General features: G+C 39.6%; 1 protein-coding gene and 1 long non-coding RNA gene across 4 annotated transcripts in view; one reads left to right on the top strand and one right to left on the bottom strand.

Annotated features, from left to right (window-relative positions):
• Positions 1-2037: 2037 nt before the first annotated feature.
• LOC101885586 (uncharacterized) lies at positions 2038-21254 on the top strand. Of its 3 annotated transcripts, none has more exons than XM_087243593.1 (4): positions 2038-2220; positions 8227-8380; positions 16133-17515; positions 17599-21254. In XM_087243593.1, the coding sequence occupies exons 2-4, from the start codon at positions 8326-8328 to the stop codon at positions 17679-17681; spliced, it is 1521 nt and encodes a 506-aa protein (XP_087099719.1). In that variant the 5' UTR covers positions 2038-2220; positions 8227-8325; the 3' UTR covers positions 17682-21254. The 3 variants fall into 3 exon arrangements, with proteins under 3 accessions (XP_087099719.1, XP_087099720.1, XP_087099718.1); XM_087243594.1 differs by having other exon boundaries at positions 16133-17582; positions 17666-21254; XM_087243592.1 differs by having other exon boundaries at positions 16133-21254.
• LOC147845367 (uncharacterized) overlaps positions 2038-22848 on the bottom strand; it is a 55467-nt gene continuing 34656 nt past the window's right edge. Inside the window, exon 3 of the long non-coding RNA XR_015480357.1 lies at positions 2038-2319. This is a non-coding gene — a long non-coding RNA (uncharacterized LOC147845367). The remainder of the gene's footprint in view (positions 2320-22848) is intronic.

Raw genomic sequence — 22848 nt, 5'->3', positions numbered from 1 at the left:
TACCACAGTAAATTCTGTTTTTACTGTTGATATTTGGCTTCAGTTAATCAGGAAGTGATGGATTTGTTCTTTTTGACTCGTTGGATGGAAACGCTGCTTGATTCACATCTTTGATACAATATTCCAGTTTTGCTCATAAATTTATGTAATATATTTGGATGGAAACACAGATATTGCCTACATTTTAGTCACACACAGAACAATAAATAATTAGTTTAAATTCACTGACTTTCGACATGTACTGTTATAGATTAATGGGATTATTATTGTTTCTAAAAATTATTTTTAGCACTGCTTACCTTCTAAATGTTATATCAAACTCTATCTTTTGATCAAGAAAAAAGGCAGACACACCGTTAAATCTATTAAAACTAATAAACGTGTATAAAAGTTTAGAAAAAAAAGTATAAACATCACACATTACTTATTTTATTATAATTAAATATTTAAATACTTTAAATGTAAAATTACGCATTAACTTGAGCAGCTGTTTTCCCATGCTAACTGTCTCTGGTTCACTGATGGTTGCTTCTTTTTAAAAATATATAGTCATATTTGCTATAACTCTGCATGAGCACATCAAGTTCAGCTGGAGAAAGAAATGGTGATCTCTTTTTTTAAGATGTTGCCATGGTCACTCGTAATATCTGCGCTCCATTGATAATGCCTTTTTATAGTCACGGTGTGTGCGCTCATAAATATATACACTAGATATTGCATAGGGACCCTGAGCATGCGTCAATAGCGCCGCCACATTGGTACAGTGCTCCCAGGACAAATGTCATTCAACCGCACTAGTCAAGACAGTGTTATTACGTGAAGATGCGGGTCTGTAGCGCTGTCTACGAGTGTAGTAACGAGCAAACAAAGAAAACAAAGCACAAAGGCAGAACATTTCATAGGTAATATTAAGTTTTTTTCTGTTTTTGAATGTTCTGAACTTTTGTGCTAATCAGGTAACGTTATTGATGATAACAGTCACTTACTGCATTCACCATACGGCAAAGCAGCTCCAACTCGCACTAAACACTCGGCTTATGCTAGTGTTGTTGAATAAAACCAGCAAACAATGCAAAAGAAATATGACAACGAGATGCTGCGCTGCCAGAAACTTGTATTATTGTCGGCTAACGTTAGTGAAAGAGTCGTTCGGGGGATTCATTCACAAGCGAATCGCTCCCTCCGTCAGTATGAGAAGTGAAAGCAGGAGAGGAGCTGTGTTCAGGACATGATTAGATCAAATTTAACAGGGAGGGTGAATAGTACATTTCTGTACACACAAACACAAGCTTATTGTCAGGAATGGCCGTGCGGTCACTGATCCATCAATGTAGAAAAGTGATGTAAAATTATAATTTTCGTAATTAGAAAAAAAAATTTGCATACTAACATCCAGGAAAACTCCCGATCACAGATATATGTGTATATGTGTATATCTCTGGCTTTGCATGGCCACAGTCCTCCACTGTACCTTGGTCCCGCATGCATTTGAAAGGAGCGCTACCCTGTAGCAAGATGGCGGCGCTATTGACGCATTCCGTCCAATAGACAACAATAGGCCAGGAGACATCTAGTGTATATATCTATGTGTTTGCTTAATTCTGAGTTGGTCTACTCAAAGTTGATTGACCTAACTCAGATCAGCTGTTCTGAAACCGAAAACTCAGAGTTTTTAATCTCTCGGTAAATCAACTCAGAGTTCAAGTTTAAACTTTGAGTTGTTTGAACCTCCTTATTGAAACAGGCCCCTGATGAGATTGATCATGCGGGTGAGTCAGGAGAACAATACATTAATAGATTTTGTGGATTAGTCGCTTTTTTGTAATAAATTCATCATGTTGAAGTAGCTTAATCAAGAATATATTTTAAACAATATGATAAATGTAAGCGGGACAAGATCCAGTTGATATTTAATTAAATTCCCCAGTAGTGCACACACGTTTGTTTGTTTTTAGCGCTGCCCCTTTAAGAGTTCACGCATGCGCAAAAGCAGAAAATGCACGTCCCTTTTAGAGCGCGCAGTGTGAAGCGGGAGTCACACAGAGAGAGATGTAGTGGATACAGCAGTGAAGGAGAGGAAGATTCCCGTTTTCCATCAGTTTGTGAGTGTGTAGTGGCTGCAGTCGTGTGATTTTGCTTCATTTGCTGCTCACACGATCGTTGTTCCTGCATGTGAGAAATCTCCGTGGAGAATTGAGAGCAAACTACTGGAGACTGAGCGTGAGTGAAGCTGACTAATGTTACAAGAGTTATAACATGTTTAATAATGCTGTTTATTTCCTGTGTGAGCTCTACATGCACTCATTATTATTCTGTATACTGTGTTAGAGGCCAGAGAAACAGCACACATTGAGCTGAAGCTGCTTTTACATTCACACAGCTCATTTTAACGGCCTCATATTGTTTACTTTCAATATTCGCTCTCAAATCGCCTGTAAGTGTGACTTATAATACTACATGTGCTGTGGGAAACTGGCCTAGCTCAGAAAAGTGAATAAAAACAAAGAAGTTGAGGACAGAAAGGAGTCAGAAGTCTTGTAGAGTCTCAGGAGGTTTACAGCAGGCTACAATAGAGGCGCTCCGCCATTCGTCAGGCTGCTCAGAGCTTTACACACACTTTTCTCCTCACTTATAGTTAAACACTTCATTCATCCATTAACCGCTGAGGTAAAGTTGGTTTATTTACACACATGGCTTCAGTGAAAACTTCTGACATGCTCCCTATATTGTTTACTGTGGTACTTTAGATATTTGGTCTGAAATCACATGTAAATATCAACATTGACATGAAAAAAAATTAGTTTTTTTTTCTTTTTTAACCGAAACAGTGAGTGTTTTTGTGTAGACTTGTATTGGAGAGTACTGTTTCTGTCAATGTTTTCCAATAATTATATTTGATTTAGGTCTGGTCAATTTTTGGAAATCATAATCACAATTATTGTGGTCATAATCGTAATCACGATTATTCAACACGATTATTAGTTGAAGTCAAAATTATTATCGCTCCTGAGATTTTTTTTTATTTCCCAAATGATGTTTAACAGAGCAAGGAATTTTAACAGTATTTCCTCTAATATTTTTTCTTCTGGAGAAAGGCTTATTTGTTTTATTTTGGCTAAAAGGTTTTTGAAACACATTTTTCTCTTTTTAATATTTTGAAACCTATTAAGGTCAATATTATTAGCCCCCTTAAGCAATATACTTTATGATTGTCTGCAGAATAAACTACTCTTATACAATGACTTGCTTAATTACCCTTATTAAGCCTTTGGATCACACTTAAAGCTGAATGCTTGTATTTAGAAAAATATCTAGTAAAATATTATCTACTGTCATCATAGCAAAGATAAAAGAAATCAGTAATTAGAAATGAGTGATTAAAACTATTATGATCAGAAAAAAGTCTTCTTTCCATTATACAAAAATTGGGCAGGAAAAGGGTTGCTAATATTCAGGAGGGCTAATAATTCTGACTTCAACTGTATACAGTTATTTTCCTCCCTGCAAAGGACAGAGAAATAAATACAATAGAATAAAAATATGAAAAAACTGTGCTTTAAGCATCTTCACTGTAAGAAAAACACTTCAGCTACAAAAGTCTTCAGTCAAGAGCAGTGAGGGATATTCTTCTGTTGTTTGATTAATGATAAAAACAGGCGGCAGCAGGAATATTGCGGCGCTGTCTCTTTAATGTTTTCTCTTTCACATGTCTTTTGATTCTTAACTCGTTTGTTTATTACACAAATGAGGGTTAATATGAATAATTACTAATCACTGCGTTTTGACACTAATTTGACCATTAAAGAGCTCACATTAAGATGACTTTATGGCTCGTTTCCACTGACTGGTACGGTACGGTTCGGGTCGGTACGGGTCACCTTTATCAGGCATGCGTTTCCACTATAAAGGGTACCCTTTTGGTGGGCGTGGTGTAAAGCCTGATTTATACTTCTGCGTCAGGTGACCGGCGTAACTCACGGCGCATGCAACGCGCGTGGCTGTGCATTTATATTTCTGCACGCTGTCTCTGACGGTCTGCATTAACACTTCCGAAACGCTAGTGGGCAGTGAGGTGGAGGCAGGAACCGGCGGACGTGCAACAACTTTAACTATGAGGTAAACACAAAACAAAACTTTCCATCCGGAGCTCCTTCACGGGACTCCACACTTGTAAACAATCGCTCACGCCATTCACGCGGCTCTGTCCCGCCCAGACTCGTCAGCGCTACCAAGTCGACCAATCACAGAGCTTACGATACGCGTTGTTGCTACGTGTAGTTACATTTTTTGAGAGGTGCACGTCAGTGACGGCGATGGCCACAGCGAAGGGCTATGCGTCAGCGCCGTAGCATACGCCGGTGTTTGACGCAGAAGTATAAATCAGCCTTAAGACAGAAAGTTTCAGTCGCATCATTCTCGCTCGAGGAAATGTCTACAGTAAAGCTGCACAGGTCGTTCACAAATCATATGAAAAGCACTTCTCACAAAACAGATACTTTACACACATAAATACTTGTGTATAAATGTTTATTACTCACCTTTCTATAAACAGGAGTTGATTATAACTGCAGATCAATGACGGTGCAAAATAGCCTACTGTACTGTCTGTAATTAAATAAAATAAATAAATAAATTAACATATATGAACACATACAGCCCCTTACAGTCTCCGATATGTTACCAACTACAGGAAAAACTACACACAGCAGACATTTCGTTTGTAAGTTCAAAACAACACAAAGTATAGCCTGTGAAAACCTCTCATCTGTGTCTGCAATCTTCAGCAGCACATGTCATGAAGCCTCTGTTAGAGAGTCACTCCATCATTCCCAGTTCATATTAGTCCAAAAGGTGATGATAATAATTTAAACAAGAGAGTGTCTGTACGTTTGCTGAAGAAATAACGTGCTCCTTTTTTCCTGGCTTTTTGTCCGCTCCACTCTTGCATTTGTCAGCTTCTTACGGGATCGGGTTTCCAAAGCACGTCAATAATCAAGAGCACACTATTATTATCAGCTCAAGAAGTTTGTTATTTCAGATATAGACGCGCGGCGAGCGCAAGGAAGAAAGCGAAACCGATCGCGCGTCAGACTGGCTTGTAAAAAAACTGCGAGGCACAGGGTAGATTCTGCTCTACTCCATGGCTGTGTGGATGTTCATCAGGACGGTGATATATGAATATATAATTCCGCTGTAATCTCTCGCTGTGTATTTCAAACATGGCGGGTCCTTTGTTTACATTCTGGCTTGTTGTTAGTGAATGACGTATCTCTTCTGTAAACCAATAGTGTTCAGCTGCGCGTCTAGCTCCGCCTTTTGGTACCCTTTCTTGTGTTTGGGACCCTTTCGAAAGGGTCCCGAAAAGTGGTACGGTACGGTTTGGTTCGGTACGCCTTTTGACAGTGGAAACGGCCATAAAAGCGTACCAAACCGAACCGTAACGTACCACTCAGTGGAAACGGGCCATTAGATGTGTGTGCTCGTCTCAGTGTGCGAATGAAACTGAATGCTGACAGCATGCTTCTGACTGTGCTTACACACACACATAAGCACACAGACTTTCGCACTTTTAAGAGGAACAAATGTGTTCAACTGGAAAGGGGCGGTAAATGATGCAATAATCGTTTATCTCGATTAATGCTTTTTCATAATCGTTAGAAGCCAAAATCGAATTTTCGATTAATTGCACAGCCCTAATTTGATTGATCAAAGTCACACAAGTGGAAATTTCCCATCTGTCACATCCATAACCAAGCTTTCCCCTCATAAAAGCAGAAAACAAACTCAGTAATGTTCAGTAGAGAGTCGACTCTTGTTCATCAGATATGCTTTATTTTTGTTTGGTTGTGCAGTTTAATTTAGAGTTTCTACAAAGTATGTTGTGTTCTGTAAACTCGCAGACTGTTTAGGTCACATCCATAACGCCTGTTTATTTCCCTCATTTAAAATCTACAAGATGTTTACAGAGTGATCTTTTCCTGACCCCATAACTCTGTGCTTAGCTGTTTAGGGAAATATAAACAGATGTTTGTTTCAGTATAATGTTAGCATATACTATCTCTGTGTGTTTATGTGTTGAATCTTTACTGCAAATGTCACATCCATAACACCATATACAGTAGGGCTGTGTATTGGCAAGGGCCTCACGATACGATACATATCACGATACATGGGTCACGATACAATATATCACGATATGTTGCGATACAACAAATATTGTGATATATTGCAATAGTTTGTATTAGTATGTGTGTCATGTTGTATTGACAACTTGATAAAGTCAGCAAACAAATTTAAATTCCAATACCAATTTATTTTCTATCCATTTCAATTCATCAGAACTGCACAATGTTATCGAACAGAGAACTCACTGAACTGTATTAAAGGCATATTGTTATTAAACACTGAACTAAAACCAATACGCCACTAAAGTCACATAAATAAAATAAACAATTTCTAAAACTAAAGCAAGTAAAATAATTTTAATTTCTCTAGTATGTGGTAAACTATTAGAAACTGACAGTGCGACTGACGGCATCGTTGTAGCGTCCTGGTTAAAAGATGACTAAGTCTTCCACTGATGTTGACGATTCATTTATTGGTCACACTTCATACAATTTGTTCGCATTATTCAATCATGAATCACCGTAAGAGCTAGAGAGAAAATAAACAAACACAAATAAATTCCGAAAATTAACACTAAGCCAACATCAACAATCAAATATTAAACAAATAAACCAAATTACCTTATTTTTCCCTCAAACCAGGAGCTATAACTCATGAAGGAGGTATCCGTGAAGCAACCGTATACCTGTGCCCCTTTTACCGTGTTTCACCTAGCGTTCCTTACTTTGTTTTCATTCATTTCTACACGCAATTTATACATCCGGTAAGCTCCGCAATTTTGACGTCATAATTAAACTTAATTCATTCAACAAATCAACCCGTATATAAAATACAACACAATTAAAAAAAATTAATAAATTCAAAATCAAACAAAGTAACGCATTATTTCAAGTTTCTTTACAATCGTAAACATTGTGCTGTGAAAACTGGTCGCACACAGGTAAATTGATGACAAGTGCGAAACATTTTACATGCAACAAGCCGGCCAGCTGTGCTGCCATGGTCATGTTTGACGTGTTGTTATAACGACAGGTCCTTCCATTTGATGTCCCATTCCTCCTATGCAGTTTTCAGTCTGCAATGTTAGTTGAGGTAGACGGAAGCTTGTTGATGATGTTATCCAGTGTAGTCTGCCTTGAATCAAGAGGTTTCGGTTGAGGTCGCAGTGCCGCTAATTCATCTGCGTGGTGTCTTGTTAAGTGATAACGCAAGTTCGTAGTGTTTCCCGAATATTATGGCATTTAATATGGCATTTTTTGTCTAATTCAGTCCTCTGGTGTAGTGTTAAAGCCAAAGTGCAGCCACAAAAAGCTGGAGGCGCCTTTATATTTTCCTCCATGCTCACTCTTGCTTACTTCTGATACCATACTACTTAGCATTTTGTTGATAGCGAGTTAGCGACATCTACTGGAGCAGAGAAGGAGGTTTTTGGCACAACTTGAATCGATACTTCAGGTTGAACTATCAATACACTATTGTGAAAGAAATTATCGCGATAGTTAGATATATCAATATTTTTGCACAGCCCTAATATACAGTACATATGAAGCAGTTACATATAAAGCAACACAATACAGATATCAATAAAGTTCACATATAAAGACACCAACATACTCAACACATAAACAACACTAGCTGTATTTCTCTGACCGTGAGCAATGCTGTACTTTGACAGTTGTAGGCTGCTAGAATGATTTGGCTAATCAGAATGTGCAAATAAAACTTTTCTGAAATGATTTTATTAAGAAGAGCGTCTGAAAGTGCCAATATAAAAGCAACTTTACCCCAACACAAGCTCACACAGCTGCTAACTGCTAGCTAAACTCATGGAGTGTGATTATGTGCAGCACATGAAAGCTGTGGTTTCTGTATAAATGTAGACTGATGTTTGGATCCTGGACACATTCATTAGTCTGCAAAAGTGCTTTAAGTGCTCATGCTCATCTCTATAATGTAGATGTGGAATGTGCTCATCTCTTGTGTTGTCTATTGGTTTATTAGACATCAATAGGCCGCTGGCTTTGTTTTGCACACGCTACACTACATTAGTCTTGGCAGATCTGTTTCTCTGTTAGTGAAGCTCCTCCTCCTTCATTTCAGCTATAAATACTGGAATATTCCCATCAGTCTACAAGTGAGGACGAGCATCAGACCTTCAGACAGAAGTCAAATCTGAGTTTATTGAAGGACAGTGGGAAGATGAGTGATCCAGAACCCTGCAGAATTACAGATGAAGACACTGAAGAACAAACAGGTTTGTGTTTATTCCTGATTCAGAAAAAGCTTTGAACACTTCATCTGATGTATCGTCTGCACTATAGGCAAAAGAGTTCAAGAGTTTCAATAAAAGGAGAAGTGTAAATTCACTTTCTATTCTCAGGGGGAAACAGAGATGGACACTCAGCTGTCTTTTATTTTCATCTTTATTACACATTTATGATCATAAGGCCGAAGTAAATTTGATCTGAGCTCATTTATTTGACATCTATAAGTTTGTTTAAATGGGACATGTAAAAGTGCTGGATCTTCATTTATGCTGCAGACCTACAAAAGAAATGTCTACAAATGGAGTCTTTTCACTTCACATTTTGCTCTGATTGTTGATGACTGACGACCCCAAATCAGATCAAGTGGGACAGTATGGGGAACACAGATAAAGAGAGAAAGAAGCCGTTTCTACATTTACTTTGACTTGTGTTTTATTGCAGACAATACAGCAAACATGAGTTAATCTGTTCCTCATCATTTTATTGCTTTATTTTAAATAATCGCGTATATCAATGTTGCTTCCTGCAACACATTTCAACAAAAGTTGTATCAGTGCAGCGTTTACCACTTAGTAATGTTGCCGTTACTTTACACGACACTTAAAAGACGTTTAGGGACTGAAGACGCCAAATGTGGGGGTTTTGCACTTCAAAATGCACCACACATTCTCTAATAGAGACAGGTCGGGACTGCAGGCAGGCCAGTCAAGTACCTGTATCCTCTTCCTCCGCAGCAGGACTCTGTAATGTGTGCAGAATGTGGTTTTGCATTGTCTTGTTGAAATATTCATAGGCGTCTCTGGAAAAGAAGGCAGTAGGCTTGGGCAGTATCCAAATTTTGATACCGTCAAACCTCCCTATTTTACCCTGGTATCCGTTATTACCGTGCATAATTAAAAAAAATTATGATGTGAAGCTCAGACAGCATCATCAAACTGTTGTCTTGTGTCTAAACCATTCAGAAACTGAGTACCGTATAGACCTTTTTCGTGGCTGCTGCATGGAGGGCGCCATAGCGACCAGCGTCTTCCGGTAGAATGCTAAAAACTTCCACTTACAGAGTGTACAAGTTGTAATTTGCGCTCCGAAAATGGGTTTTAATAACGTTTTTAATAGATTATAGAGTGTTTTTGTGACACCCAGCTTAGAAATGTGTCTGCTAAAGCCGTTATAATCTGTCACATGTGGTTCAAGCGCGTCAGAAATACGAGAAAAACGTTCTCCTAGTTCACGTGTCTGCCGTTGAAGAAGATTTTATTCTCTCTGTATGAAGTATTTTCTAAGTGTAAAGCAGTTAATTTTTTCTTTTCAAAATGTATGTAGTGTTTGCAGCAAACATGCCAGCCTGTGTTAAAAATACAGTGATATGTCTGTGTAAGATGAGTATGCCTGCACAGGAGCAACACTAGGAGAAGGCTGAGTGACTGATTGTGTAGAATAACTGAATATGTAAAGCACTGATTATATATGTTAAATACTTCTATGAAGCTATACGTGTCAGAAGTTAGAATGAGTAACATATTATCAAGTCATTATCCTGTCATAACAGTGTATGTAAACACTTAGTTCCTTTGCATAAGTTGCATCTATACTTTGCTGACATAGACCTGTAACATCTCTGTTGATATGAGCTAGTGGGCTGAGAGCCAAGAATAGCAGGACCCCTTAGACTAAAAACCTATTCAAAAATGGTCAAAAGTTAAAAAGAGACACATAGGGGTGTGTCAAAAACATAAATAAAGGAGAAGGAGCAGGAGAGACTTTAGAAGGAGCAGGAGAGACTTTAGAAGGAGCAGGAGAGACTTTAGAAGGAGCAGGAGAGACTTTAGAAGGTGTCCAGGAGAGACTTCAGAATGCTCTGGGGTCTGCTCTGCTCTTTCTCGGCTTTATTATGGAGAATAAAGTCTATTTTCTGATATTAAAAACCTCTGGTCTGATAATTTCTAATTGATAAGACGTCGAATTTACGACACCGTCAGAAATACAGCTCAGCGGCTCTTCAACACGCACACAGAGGGCAAACCATTGATACTCAAACCATTGATACTCAATCACGCATACGCATTTGTAGGCATTAAATAATCCTTATTACTAAATACTTGTCTCGATTAAAATGCATTGTTTTTTTATGGTGGTATAACAGTATTGAAGCTGACACCGTTGCTATTTTAGATCCCGCAGTATACCGTATTACCCCCCAGCATAGAAGGCAGCATATTGTGCTCCAAAATCTCTCTGCTTTTCAGCATTATCGCTGCATCACAGAAGTTTTTTTTGCAATTAACGTATATGACTGCGCTCTCGTGTTAATATAAAGCTCTCGCAACATTTGCTGGAATGAGTAAATGTGCAATACCAGCATTCCCACGCTGGCATTCAGACTGTATTTAGAGAGACTGACACTGACAGATCAGAGGAGAGTCAGACTTGATGTCAGAGAGAAGAGAGCGAGACGTGTCGGTGTGATAGTCGAAATGCCAGGAAGAATGTCCGTGGTTTATTTACTCTTGTTCATAACAGACATCTCTATAGTGAAAACATCTGAAAAGTATTATTCCAATAAAACATTTGTTTTCATTTCTTTTTCAGTCATCTGATCTGCCAGAATGCTAGCATTAGCATAATAGCGTGGAAATTTTACAATCCTCCCCTGCCGTCCAAAGCCACGCCTCCTTAAGTCCTGAACTCGTGAATGCGCTCTGATTAGATATAACACTAGATCATGTCATCCACCAGTCAGAAAACTCTATAGCAGGGGTGGCCAACCCTGTTCCTGGAGAGCCACCTTCCAGCAGATTTCAGTTGCAACCCATATCAAACACACCTGCCTGTAATTATCACGTGATGTTCAGGTCCTAGATAATTGGCTCAGGTGTGTTTGATATGGGTTGCAACTGAAATCTGCTGGAAGGTGGCTCTCCAGGAACAGGGTTGGCCACCCCTGCTCTATAGACACACACTTTATCAAGCGTAGTTGTTGACAGGCCAGCGGGTGCAGGATTATATTTCCCCAAAACTGTGTATCACAGCCTGCCACTGTTCAACAATGAACAAATGTGCGGATATAAATCAATCTTCAGCTCAGTAAAGCTGGTCAGGTGGAAGAGCACATTTACTGATGTTCTGTTATTAAACTAAATAAAGGTCAGAGCTGAACACAGAAATATCCTGTCCTCTGTTTACATTACACTTACGTTACCAAGAACTTGAGCTAAACGAATGCTCAGGCCTATTTAACAGACTATATTATGGATGCTGTGAAAGCTACTCCATGATCTTGAACAATCTTTCACCAGATGTTTTCAGTGGTTGAACAACACTACTGTGCATATAAACCCATTCATAAACAACACAGTCTACATCAGCTTTCAGAAACAATCTTACTTTTCATGCATACAAGACTACACTGGCCTTTCAGAAAAAAGTTCAGGATGAAGCAGAGTTTGCCTGACGTCTCTCTGTCAGCAGTGGACAGTGGTGGAAAGAGTACTGAAAGAGCATACTTAAGTAAAAGTACCATTACTTGCCAAATATTACTCAAAGTAGGAGTAAAAAGTAGCCCTTTTAAAAGTACTCATGAGTAGTGAGTATTGCGCTGTAAAAGCTGATGCATTTACATGTAATTAGTGGATTTGTGTGTAAACGTAACATTCTGTAGTGCATTTAGTCTTTGCCCAGCAGACACACAATGTCTTAAGATTAGTTTCTGATGTCAGGTGACCAAAGTTCAATGTCTAGCCAGCGTCTAAAGACAACATTATTTTGATGTCCAATAATGACATCAAATGACGTTGATATTTGGTTGATTTTAGATTGTTAGAAAGTGACCAAAATCCAATGTCCAGCCAACATCTTAAACCAACATCCTATTGAAGTCAAATACTGACATTTATTCAGCAGTTATGGCAACCAAAATTAACATCTGATAGACGTCATAGTGGAAACGTCGACACAACGTCAAGCTGATATTTGGTTGGTTTTAGGTTAGACGTTGTACATTGACATTGGGCTGACGTTGAGTTCTGATGTAAACCCGATTTTAATTTCCAAATAAATGCAGCATCTCCACGACGTCAGGGTACAATTTCAATCTGACGGCATGTTGACATCTTGTGCCTGCTGGGTGTTTAAGGCCATTTCGGTCATCATACAGTAAATATCCATCTGCTGTATTTCAAGGCTGCGCAGAAATACACATTTAAATGTGTTGACAGACAATGTGAGTTCTCGTAATTGAGTTATTTGTGAGCTGACACACTGGATGAACATTTTTTAGTTTTATTACTTATCCAGAATATAAGAATACGTATGAACACATTCAGATCATTTACTTTAACTACTATCAGAATAGTACTTAGTACCATCTTACTTTAGTACTACTTTAGAACTATCGGAATGTGAAGAGACTTTCAGCCAGCACAACAACGCATGTTTCTGCAGACGATCACCTTCTGCACCTTGAACACAGAGCTTCCTTTTGGCACTGTACAGTTTTAACTGGCGTTTGTTGTTGTAACTATGTATTGTAGTTAGCGCTGTCAAAATTAACGCGTTAACGCATGCGATTAATTTAAAATAATTAACGCGTTAAAAAAAACCGCAATTAACGCGTTTTTTTTTTTTTTTTTTTTTTCCTGTTGTGGCCAGGGCAGACGCCCGCAATTTTCCCGCTGTTTTGACTTACTTTTTGGGCCGGGCTAATCATCTTCTTATGATCTGATCGGCCCATAAAACACTCAGCAGACTGTCATGTCTTACTGCCTCAGTGGTTGACGGTGCTGTGAGCTGTCTGTCACGCTCTGAAAGTAAGATGTTTCTTTTCCGGACAGAGCGCCTGTTTGACATAATCTGCAGCCCATTGGTTCTTTTCTTTATTGACATTGGGCTGACCCAATCACAATCTTCCATGTTGGGCTCTGTGTAACGTAGTTGTGTATTTGTCAAAATAGAGAGTCACGCCTGTTTCTCACGCGCAGGTCCGCCCCTCGGGAGAGCAGGCTTTTGCGTCTGAACTCTGCAGTGGGGCACAGATCAATATATTCCTGTCTATTCTGTCTAGTTACCTATCTGTCCATATACATATACTTTTTTAAACTTTTAATCTGCACCACAGCCGCGGCAACTTCCTCCTATAATGCTGTTTCCTTAACCTGCAAGTCTTTATTTTACAAATGATAGAAAATGTCTGATTCTCACGATCTATGAGGGGTCATTCATGTATTTTAAGATGCACTCGGCCAGAAGACAAGCGCAGGAGATATCATGACATTGTGTTTTTGATCGTCAGCATGATGTAGGCTTATAGTGACAATATTATTTATACAATATGGTTAATATGATGATATTTATACATGACCAAACTAGTGTGCAACTTAAGCAACTTTTTTACATTTATTTTTGTAGTTCTGCCGAAACAAATATTTGTTGCATTTTTTAATTGTTTAAGTTCATTTGATGGACAATGTAAATTCTGTTAGCTACATTTGATGGTTCATTGTTGAGTTAAACATGTTTTTTAAGGGTCTCTGACACATTGCTTTTATTATTTATCTTTATTTTATTAATCAACATTAACTGTGTGCGTCAGCAGGCAGTTTTTGTCATGTTCATTATTTTCTAGGCTCCCTCAAAACACACAGGCACACACATTTCCAGTGTGGATTATAATTTTATTTTAATTAAAATAAAAAAGTAGTTTTTTAATTTGTCAACTCTCGTTATTTCGTAAATATGGCTTTTGTGCTTTTATAGAATGGGAGTTAGTAAACATATTCAAGGGCATGCACAGATTTTCAATACTTTATTATTATTATTATTATTATAGTTTTCCATATCTGCAATTCCTGTATTTTGGCATTTTTTGCAGTCCACTTAGAATCCAACATGGAAATCAATGTTTTCTTTATTGGTATTGTTTGTTTTGAAATTTAAATGGCTTCAACATGCCTGTGTTTTTATTTCTGTAATAAATATGGCTGTCAAGCAGAATCTTGATGGTTTATTGTGGGTATGTTGTTTACATGAAGAAATCTGTGTTACAAGTAAACAAAAATTCCCATAATTAATTATATTTTGAATTTAAATAGTATTTGTCTTGCGTTTACATTAATTTTACACTCGAATAGCCAAAATTACACGTTTCAGTCTTTTAAATGCGATTAATCGCGATTAATTTTTTTTTTAGAAGTGCGATTAATTAGTTAATTTTTTTAATCAATTGACAAGATTTTGCCAAAGTAGTCCTAAAACCACGTGATGATATCGCTGATAGAGAAATGAGGATTCTTGATGCAGCACTGCCTGTAGGATCTGAGATCACGATTGTTCAGCTTACGCCTGTTTCACACCGCAAGCGCCAGCGGCGCGTGAGCAGAGCGTGTGTTTTCGGCGTCCATGTTAACAGATTAGAGCTTTCATACCGCACGCAGCAGCAGCGCGTCAGAGCGAGGCGTGAGCGTCGCCGAAGCAGCAGTGCAGCGATAGTTTCAGCGCTGGGTCTATTTTTGACACGCGGCTCACACTCAAAGTGACAGTGCATTGATAATGACCAAAACACATTGAATGACAGTAAAAAGTAGCAATTTTACCCAATAAATGCGTTAATAATGTCAAATGGTTTATATATAGTCATTCAAATGAACTTAAAACAATTAAAAACGGCAACAAACATTTATTTAGGCCCGAACTACAAAACCAAATGTAAAAAATTTTAGCTTCAGTTTTGCTTAAGTTGCACACTAGTGTTGTAGGAGAGGGGAAATAGAATATTTACGGGATTTGTAGTCCATGGCGAAGTGTATTGTGGGTACTGTAGTTCGACACGCATGCTGGATTATGAAAGGAAGAAAGTTTTAATCGGCTTTGTTTTATGTTCACTCGAGTTATTCCTACCGGGAGCTGTTTGCACTGTGAATTTGACAACACGAAAATAAGTAAAAGAATGGCCTGCATCGGTTACTTTTGTCCGTCTCATCATCTGCACGAGCATGAATTAACGAGCTGTTATTCTGCCGCTGGACATCACTGAAGTGGAGAAAGCAACACTAGTTTGATCATGTATAAATATCATTATAACTATATAGTATAAATATTATTATAACTAGGTCTACAGCAACCTGATAATCAAAAAACAAATGACATGATATCACTGGCGATTGTCTTCTGACTGTAGACACTTCTCATATAAGTTAGCTTGAGAAGCAAACAGTACTATTTGATCTATAAAATTTGTAAAATAAACATTTGCAGGTTAAAGAAACAGCATAGGAGGGGCCTTGGTGCAGATGAAAAGTTTAAAAAGTGTATTTATATACAGAGAGACATGGATAGATAGAATAGACAGAGATAGGTTGATCTCTGCAGCAGCTGCCGAAGAGCTGCACGCTGCAGACGCAGCTGGTGTGAAAGGCAAACGCCTGCGTGCTGCTACTGCTCGACATACGCGCTGCTCACGCTCTGCTCACGCACCGCTGACGCTTGCGGTGTGAAACAGGCGTTAGGCTTGTGCTCTTGTCCTTTACGCACTAAAAGGTTCAAGGAATCTGGAGGAATTTCAGTGATGTTATGCACAGTTGAAGGTGAGATATCCAAATGTCAATGTCATGTACATAACATGCAATATTTTGTGTTCCTATTGTCTGCAATGAAATACAATAAATTATTTGTGTTTTCTGTACTGTTCCAATGTTTTCTGATTTGGGGTTGCACTAAAAAACTGAACCTTTTTACTTCGATTTTAGATCTTAGTGAAGAGAATGAGGAGAGTGAAGATGATGAACTCCTAAAAGCTGAGAAAACACCTCATTTACAGACTGAAGATACTTTAATGCAAAGAGACAAGAATTGTTTGACCTGCAGTCAGTGTGGGAAGAGTCTGGCAAGCAAAAACAGTATTAATCGACACATGATGATCCACACTGGAGAGAAACCATTCACATGCACTCAGTGTGGGACGAATTTTAGACTATCATCATCTCTTACTCAACACATGCTGATCCACACTGGAGAGAAACCCCACAGATGTGATCAATGCGGCAAAACATTCTTGAGGGCGTCAGAGCTGAAAGTCCATCTCAGAACTCATACAAAGGAGAAGCCTTATTCATGCTCTGAGTGTGGAAAGAGTTTTACAGATCGGTCAAGTGTAAGAAAACATCAGAGAATCCACACTGGTGTTAAAGAGTATATGTGCTTTGAGTGTGAGAAGACTTTTAGTACAGCTAGAGATTTGGAAGGGCACCAGAGGATTCACAATGGAGAGAAACCGTACACATGCACTCAGTGTGGGAAGAGTTACAGCATCTTAGCATCCCTTACTAGACACTTGATGATCCACACTGGAGAGAAACCATTCACATGCACTCAGTGTGGGAAGAGTTTCACCGACTCATCATCCCTTAAAAAACACTTGATGATCCACACTGGAGAGAAACCGTTCACATGCACTCAGTGTGGGATGAGTTTTACACGCTCATCATCCTTTAATAAACACATGATGATCCACACTGGAGAGAAACCATTTGCATGTACTCAGTGTGGGAAAAGTTTCACAAACTCATCATCCCTTAATCAACACATGAAGATCCACACTGGAGAGAGAAAACACAGATGTGATCAATGCGGCAGAGCATTTTTAAAGGCTTCAGTGCTGAAAGTCCATCTCAGAACTCATACAAAGGAGAAGCCTTATTCATGCTCTGAGTGTGGAAAGAGATTTACACAGCTGTCACATTTAATGCAACATCAGAAGATCCACACTGGTGTAAAAGAGTATATGTGCTTTGAGTGTGAGAAGACTTTCATTACAGCTAAAGAATTGAAACTGCATGAGATGACTCACACTGGAGAGAAACCGTACACATGCAGTCAGTGTGGGAAGAGTTTCAGCCGATCATCATCCCTTAATCAACACAAGAGGATCCACACTGGAGAGAAACCATACGCATGCACTCACTGTGGGACGAGTTTCCACCGGTCATCATCCTTTAATGAACACATGAAGATTCACAAAGGAGAGAAAACCCACAGATGTGATCAATGCGGGAAAACATGTTTGAATGCGTCAGACCTGAAACGTCATCTGAGAACTCATACAAAGGAGAAGCCTTACTCATGCTCTGAGTGTGGAAAGAGTTTCACACAGCTGTCACATTTAAGATCACATCAGAAGATCCACACTGGTGTTAAAGAGTATATGTGCTTTGAGTGTGGGAAGAGTTTTACACAGATGTCAAATTTAAGACAACATCAGAAGATCCACACTGGTGTAAAAGAGTATGTGTGCTTTGAGTGTGAGAAGACCTTTATTACAGCTGCAAGATTGAATCGGCACCAGAAGATCCACACTAGAGAGAAATCGTACTCATGTGATCAGTGTCTGGAGAGTTTCACACACTCTGTGCAGCTTAATGAACACATGAAAATTCACACCGGAGAAAAGCAGCACACATGACATGAATGCAGAGGAGCATTCTCTTGTGTGTAATGCTGTGTTCACACCAGACGCGGAACGCGCAGATAAATTGCTTTATTCGCCCGTAAATAGACTTGAGTTTACTCGCTTCATTCGCACATCAAATTCGCTATGTCATAATCATGGCCCCACAAGAGCAAGCCCCTGATTGGTTAATGCAGTGCGAATGTCCGCTTAAGTTCAGATTTTTGAACTCGTGCGTTTTGAGCGATTAGCGTGTATCACGCTGCAGGATGTCTATTCGCATCTTTGCATTGACTTAACATGTAAATCACTCGCGCTTGACGCGCATTCCGGGTCTGGTGTGAACACAGCATTAGGCTGTTTTGACATTTACATTTACATTTAGTCATGTAGCAGACGCTTTTATCCTAAGCGACTTACAAATGAGGACAAGGAAGCAATTTACAGAACTATAAGAGCAACAATGAAGAAGTGCTGTAGGCAAGTTTCAGGTCTGTAAAGTCTAAGAAGGAAAGTATTAGTAGTACTAGTATTTTTTTTTTTTATCACACAGTTAATGTGATATTCAGAGAGGCAATTGCAGATTAGAAAGTGAAGTGGAGACTAAATAGTTGAGTTTTTAGTGGTTTCTTGAAGACAGCGAGTGACTCTGCTGTTCTGATGCAGTTAGGGAGTTCATTCCACCAACTGGGCAGATTGAGCGTGAGCGTTCGCAAAAGTGATTTCTTCCCTCTTTGGGATGGAACCACGAGGCGACGTTCATTCACAGAACGCAAGTTTCTGGAGGGCACATAGATCTGCAGAAGTGAGAGCAGATAAGAAGGAGCAAAGCCAGAAGTCACTTTGTAGGCAAACATCAGAGCTTTGAATTTGATGCGAGCAGCAACTGGCAGCCAGTGCAAACGGATGAGCAGCGGAGTGACATGTGCTCTTATAGGTTCATTGAAGACAACTCGTGCTGCTGCGTTCTGGAGCAGTTGAAAAGGTTTGATAGAGTTAGCTGGAAGCCCGGCTAGTAGAGAGTTGCAATAGTCCAGTTTGGAGAGAACAAGAGCTTGAACAAGGAGTTGAGCTGCATGTTCAGATAGGAAGGGTCGGATCTTTCTGATGTTATAGAGTGCGAATCTGCACGATCGAGCAGTTCTAGAAATGTGGTCAGAGAAGTTTAGTTGGTCATCAATCGTTACTCCAAGGCTTTTCACCATTTTGGATGCAGTAATGGTTGCCCCATCCATCTGGATTGAAAAGTTATGGTGTAGAGTCGGGTTGGCAGAAACTACAAGCATTTCCGTTTTTGCGAGGTTCAGCTGAAGATGATGATCTTTCATCCAGTGTGAAATATCCAACAGGCAGGCTGAGATGCGAGCTGGAACCGAGGGATCATCAGGATGAAAAGAGAGGTATAGCTGGGTATCATCAGCATAGCGGTGGTAGGAGAATCCATATTTCTGGATGACTGGTCTTAGAGATGATGTGTAGATGGAGAAGAGAAGTGGCCCAAGAACAGAGCCTTGAGGTACCCCAGTGTTTAGATGCTGTAGGTTGGACACCTCACCCCTCCAAGACACCCTGAATGACCTGTCAGTGAGGTAAGATCTGAACCATTGTATAACAGTGCCCGCAACGCCCAGTGACTCGAGCGTAGATAGCAGGATCTGGTGGTTGACAGTGTCAAAAGCAGCTGACAAATCCAGCAAAATGAGGACTGATGATTTAGAGTCTGCTTTAGCCAGTCTGAGATCCTCCACGACCGAGAGCAGGGCAGTCTCAGTTGAGTGGCCTTTCTTAAAGCCGGATTGCTTGTTGTCCATGAGATTTTGAATCATGAGTGAAGGTGAAAACACCATAATCACACACAACATTAAAATATGAGCAGGAAAACTGATGTTGTTTGCTATTAGAGAAACTCTGAATTCAGTTTTGAACAGTGCAACTCTAAACTCATTTCCATTCGGGATTCATGTTGATCATCTTTTAGTTCGTGACCTCGTTGTTTTTTTTATTTTATTTTCAATATTAAAACTTTTTTTACGTTTACATTAAATCGCATTCAATTCAATTCAGCTTTATTTGTATAGCGCTTTTACTATGTAGATTGTGTCAAAGCAGCTTCACATAAATGGTCATAGTAACTGGAACAGTGTAGTTCAGTTTTCAGTGTTTAAGTTCAGTTCAGTTTAGCTCAGTTCAGTGTGATTTAATCATTACTGAGAGTTCAAACACTGAAGAGCAAATTCATCGATGCGTAGCTCTACCAATCCTGAACCATGCGAGCCAGTGGTGGAGAGGGAAAAAAACCTTCACCGATAGGAGAGTAAAGAAAAAAAATCCTTGAGAGAACCAGACTCAGTTGGGCACGACCATTTTAATTTCTCCGCTGGCCAAAAGTCTTGTGCAGAGCTTCAGTCACCGCGGTGGAGGCTGGAAGATGGCCTCAGCAAAGACTCGTCTGTCCCTGGAGCGTCACTGGAATCAGACTCATGTTCTCCACTCCTCCATGACCATCAGCGCAGCAGCAGCTCAGGATACAGCCTGGTCCTGAGATATGGAAACCTTGGGATCATCTTGTCGCTGGTCTTGGATCCAATCAGTGACTCTGCATAATCTGAGGACCTCGGGATGAGTATCTCCAGGTGGAAATGGATAAAAAAAGAGAATGGAGCTTATGAAAATAATTCTGAGCAAGATGTTCATTATTATTGTAGATATTCTGACCAATGGTGAAAACAATTCAGAGCAATTCGTGTCATTAGCGCGTATCGCGCTGCAGGATGTTTATTCGCGCGTTTGCATTGACTTAACATGTAAATCATTCGCGCTTGACGCGCGTTCCACGTCTGGTGTGAACGCAGTATAATATAGCAGAAACCCCAGAAACCTCAGACCAAAGAAAGACTTGAACTCAGAGGTCTTCAGGGAGCAGGCGGAGACCCAGACAAAATGAGTGAATCGCCAGCTCAGACATTCCCATCCCTGATACCTTATTTTCTTTCTTTTCCATCAACTCTAGTTAAGTTTAGTGCGCCGCAAATCAGTAGTCATCACGGCTCGCCCTGTTGCCGCTCCAACAGCGCTCTTAAAACGACCGACTCTACCCCACTCCAAGCCTCGCGAGGACAAAAAACAACCAACCAGCCATGTGCTCCACAGAGGGAGCTTCTTCACATCACAAAGGGAACGCAAGTAACACTTCCATCTGAACTGGTGTGAACTAAATGCAACCCTAAAGAGACCATAGAAGGGTTAAATTGATTATGTTTGGTTCGCTTTGTTTACTTTTACAAAATTTGAGGCTTTCCAACAGAACATTCACTCAACCTCTTACTTTACTTTCTTTACTCTCCCCTACACTTGTATGAATGTGTTTGTGTTTGGTGTTAGTTTCTGTTTGATTAGTCAATAAAGTTTAATTTTGTATAAAGAAAGGTGCCTGTGCATATTTATGAATCTTACGTCTTAAACTTTGATCTTGCTACCCCGCTCAAACATAAATGGGTTTTTAATTTAATAGCAATAGCCGTAATTAAAGTCAACTGTCTATTCGAACGATCGCTGGATGATTTGTTTGTTTAAATTTAAAGAGTTGATTCTTTTGAAGCTTTGTTCAGATGAATCTTCTTCTTCCCTTTGAGCTGATTCGCTAAAGTATTAATGGTGTAGAAAGCACCGGCAGTTTACCTTTGAGCTAATTCACTGCAGATCCTCAACACAAGATGTAATTCGCCAGGAATGCCGTCGATACCCTGACATTTCCCTGTATGTAAGTCCATTACTGCATTATGCAATTTGGACTGTGGGGGAAACCGGAGCACCCGGAGGAAACCCACGCGAATGCAGGGAGAACATGCAAACTCCACACAGAAACGCCAACTGAGCCGAGGTTCGAACCAGCGACCTTCTTGCTGTGAGGCAACAGCACTACCTACAGCGCCACTGCTTCGCCCTACTGTAAGTTAATTTGTATAAAAAAAACTAGCAAAATCACCCCACCGCTAACAAACCCACGGCTGACAAGGCCCGTCAGTACTAACATTACCAGCACAGACAGTATTGTCAGCCACATTTAAAGTATCTACTATTATTCAACAGCAGGGCTTTTCTAACATACAGAAACATTACCTGATGATGCAAAATATCTCTGTAACATGATGTAAAAGTGTAATAACACACCTGAGTGTATGAAGGGCTGAAATGGTGGACCTCTCCCTTTGAAATATTAAGCGTTACTCACTCGACGCTCATCGAGTCGTCGCCATCTTGCTGAAAAATCCAGCTTAAACCAGCCTAGGCTGGTTGGCTGGTTTTAGAAGGGTTTTGGCCATTTCCAGGCTGGTTTCCAGCCATTTCCAGTCTGGTCTTAGCTGGTCAGGTTGGAAAATGACCAGCTAAAACCAACTTGACCAGCCTGGTTTAAGCTGGACATAGCTGGTTTTGGCTGGGCTCCCAGCCTGGCTAGGTTGGTCAAGCTGGTTTTAGCTGGTCATCTTCCAGCCTGACCAGTTAAGACCAGGCTGGAAATGGCTGGAAACCTAGGCTGGTTTAAGCTGTTTTATCAGTAGGGACAGTCCACCAATAAGAATGCAAGGATGGCGAAACTCATATGCGCCACCAGAGGGCGCTGTTAGCATTATTTGTTTTTAATGATTAAATTATTTAAACATGAACTGATGAGTCTTTGAAGAAAACAGTTTTTTCCCACAAAATGATTTGTCAAATATATTATGTGTACATAAATAACAATAATACACCCTAATAAAGGTTAAAATAAGCCAACAAAGCACCAACCACTGGCTTAAATCAATATCTTAAAGTTTCATACTAATTTACAAACTTGCATGAAAAACCTATCATTTGATACATAGGGGCGAGAGTGCTTCAGTATTGTTGATCTGGTGAGATTGATCATGCGGGTGAGTTGCAATACATTAATAGTTTTTTGTGGATCAGTCGCTTTTTTGTAATAAATTCATGGGGTTGCAGTAGAGTAATCAAAATATATTGTAAACAATATAGTAAATG

The sequence above is a fragment of the Danio rerio genome, chromosome 3 (genome assembly GCF_052040795.2).
Source record: "Danio rerio strain M-AB ecotype USA chromosome 3, GRCz13ab, whole genome shotgun sequence".
NCBI lineage: Eukaryota > Metazoa > Chordata > Actinopteri > Cypriniformes > Danionidae > Danio > Danio rerio.
Note: the sequence above shows the minus strand (reverse complement) of the source record. Positions and strands in the feature narration are given on the sequence as shown.

Excerpts from the sequence above, each read along its gene's own strand:
- LOC101885586 (XM_087243592.1), top strand. The coding sequence starts at position 8,326 with ATGAGTGATCCAGAACCCTGCAGAATTACAGATGAAGACACTGAAGAA. Across the intron at positions 8,381-16,132 it reads AGACACTGAAGAACAAACAG|ATCTTAGTGAAGAGAATGAG; the intron begins GTTTGTGTTTAT and ends CTTCGATTTTAG.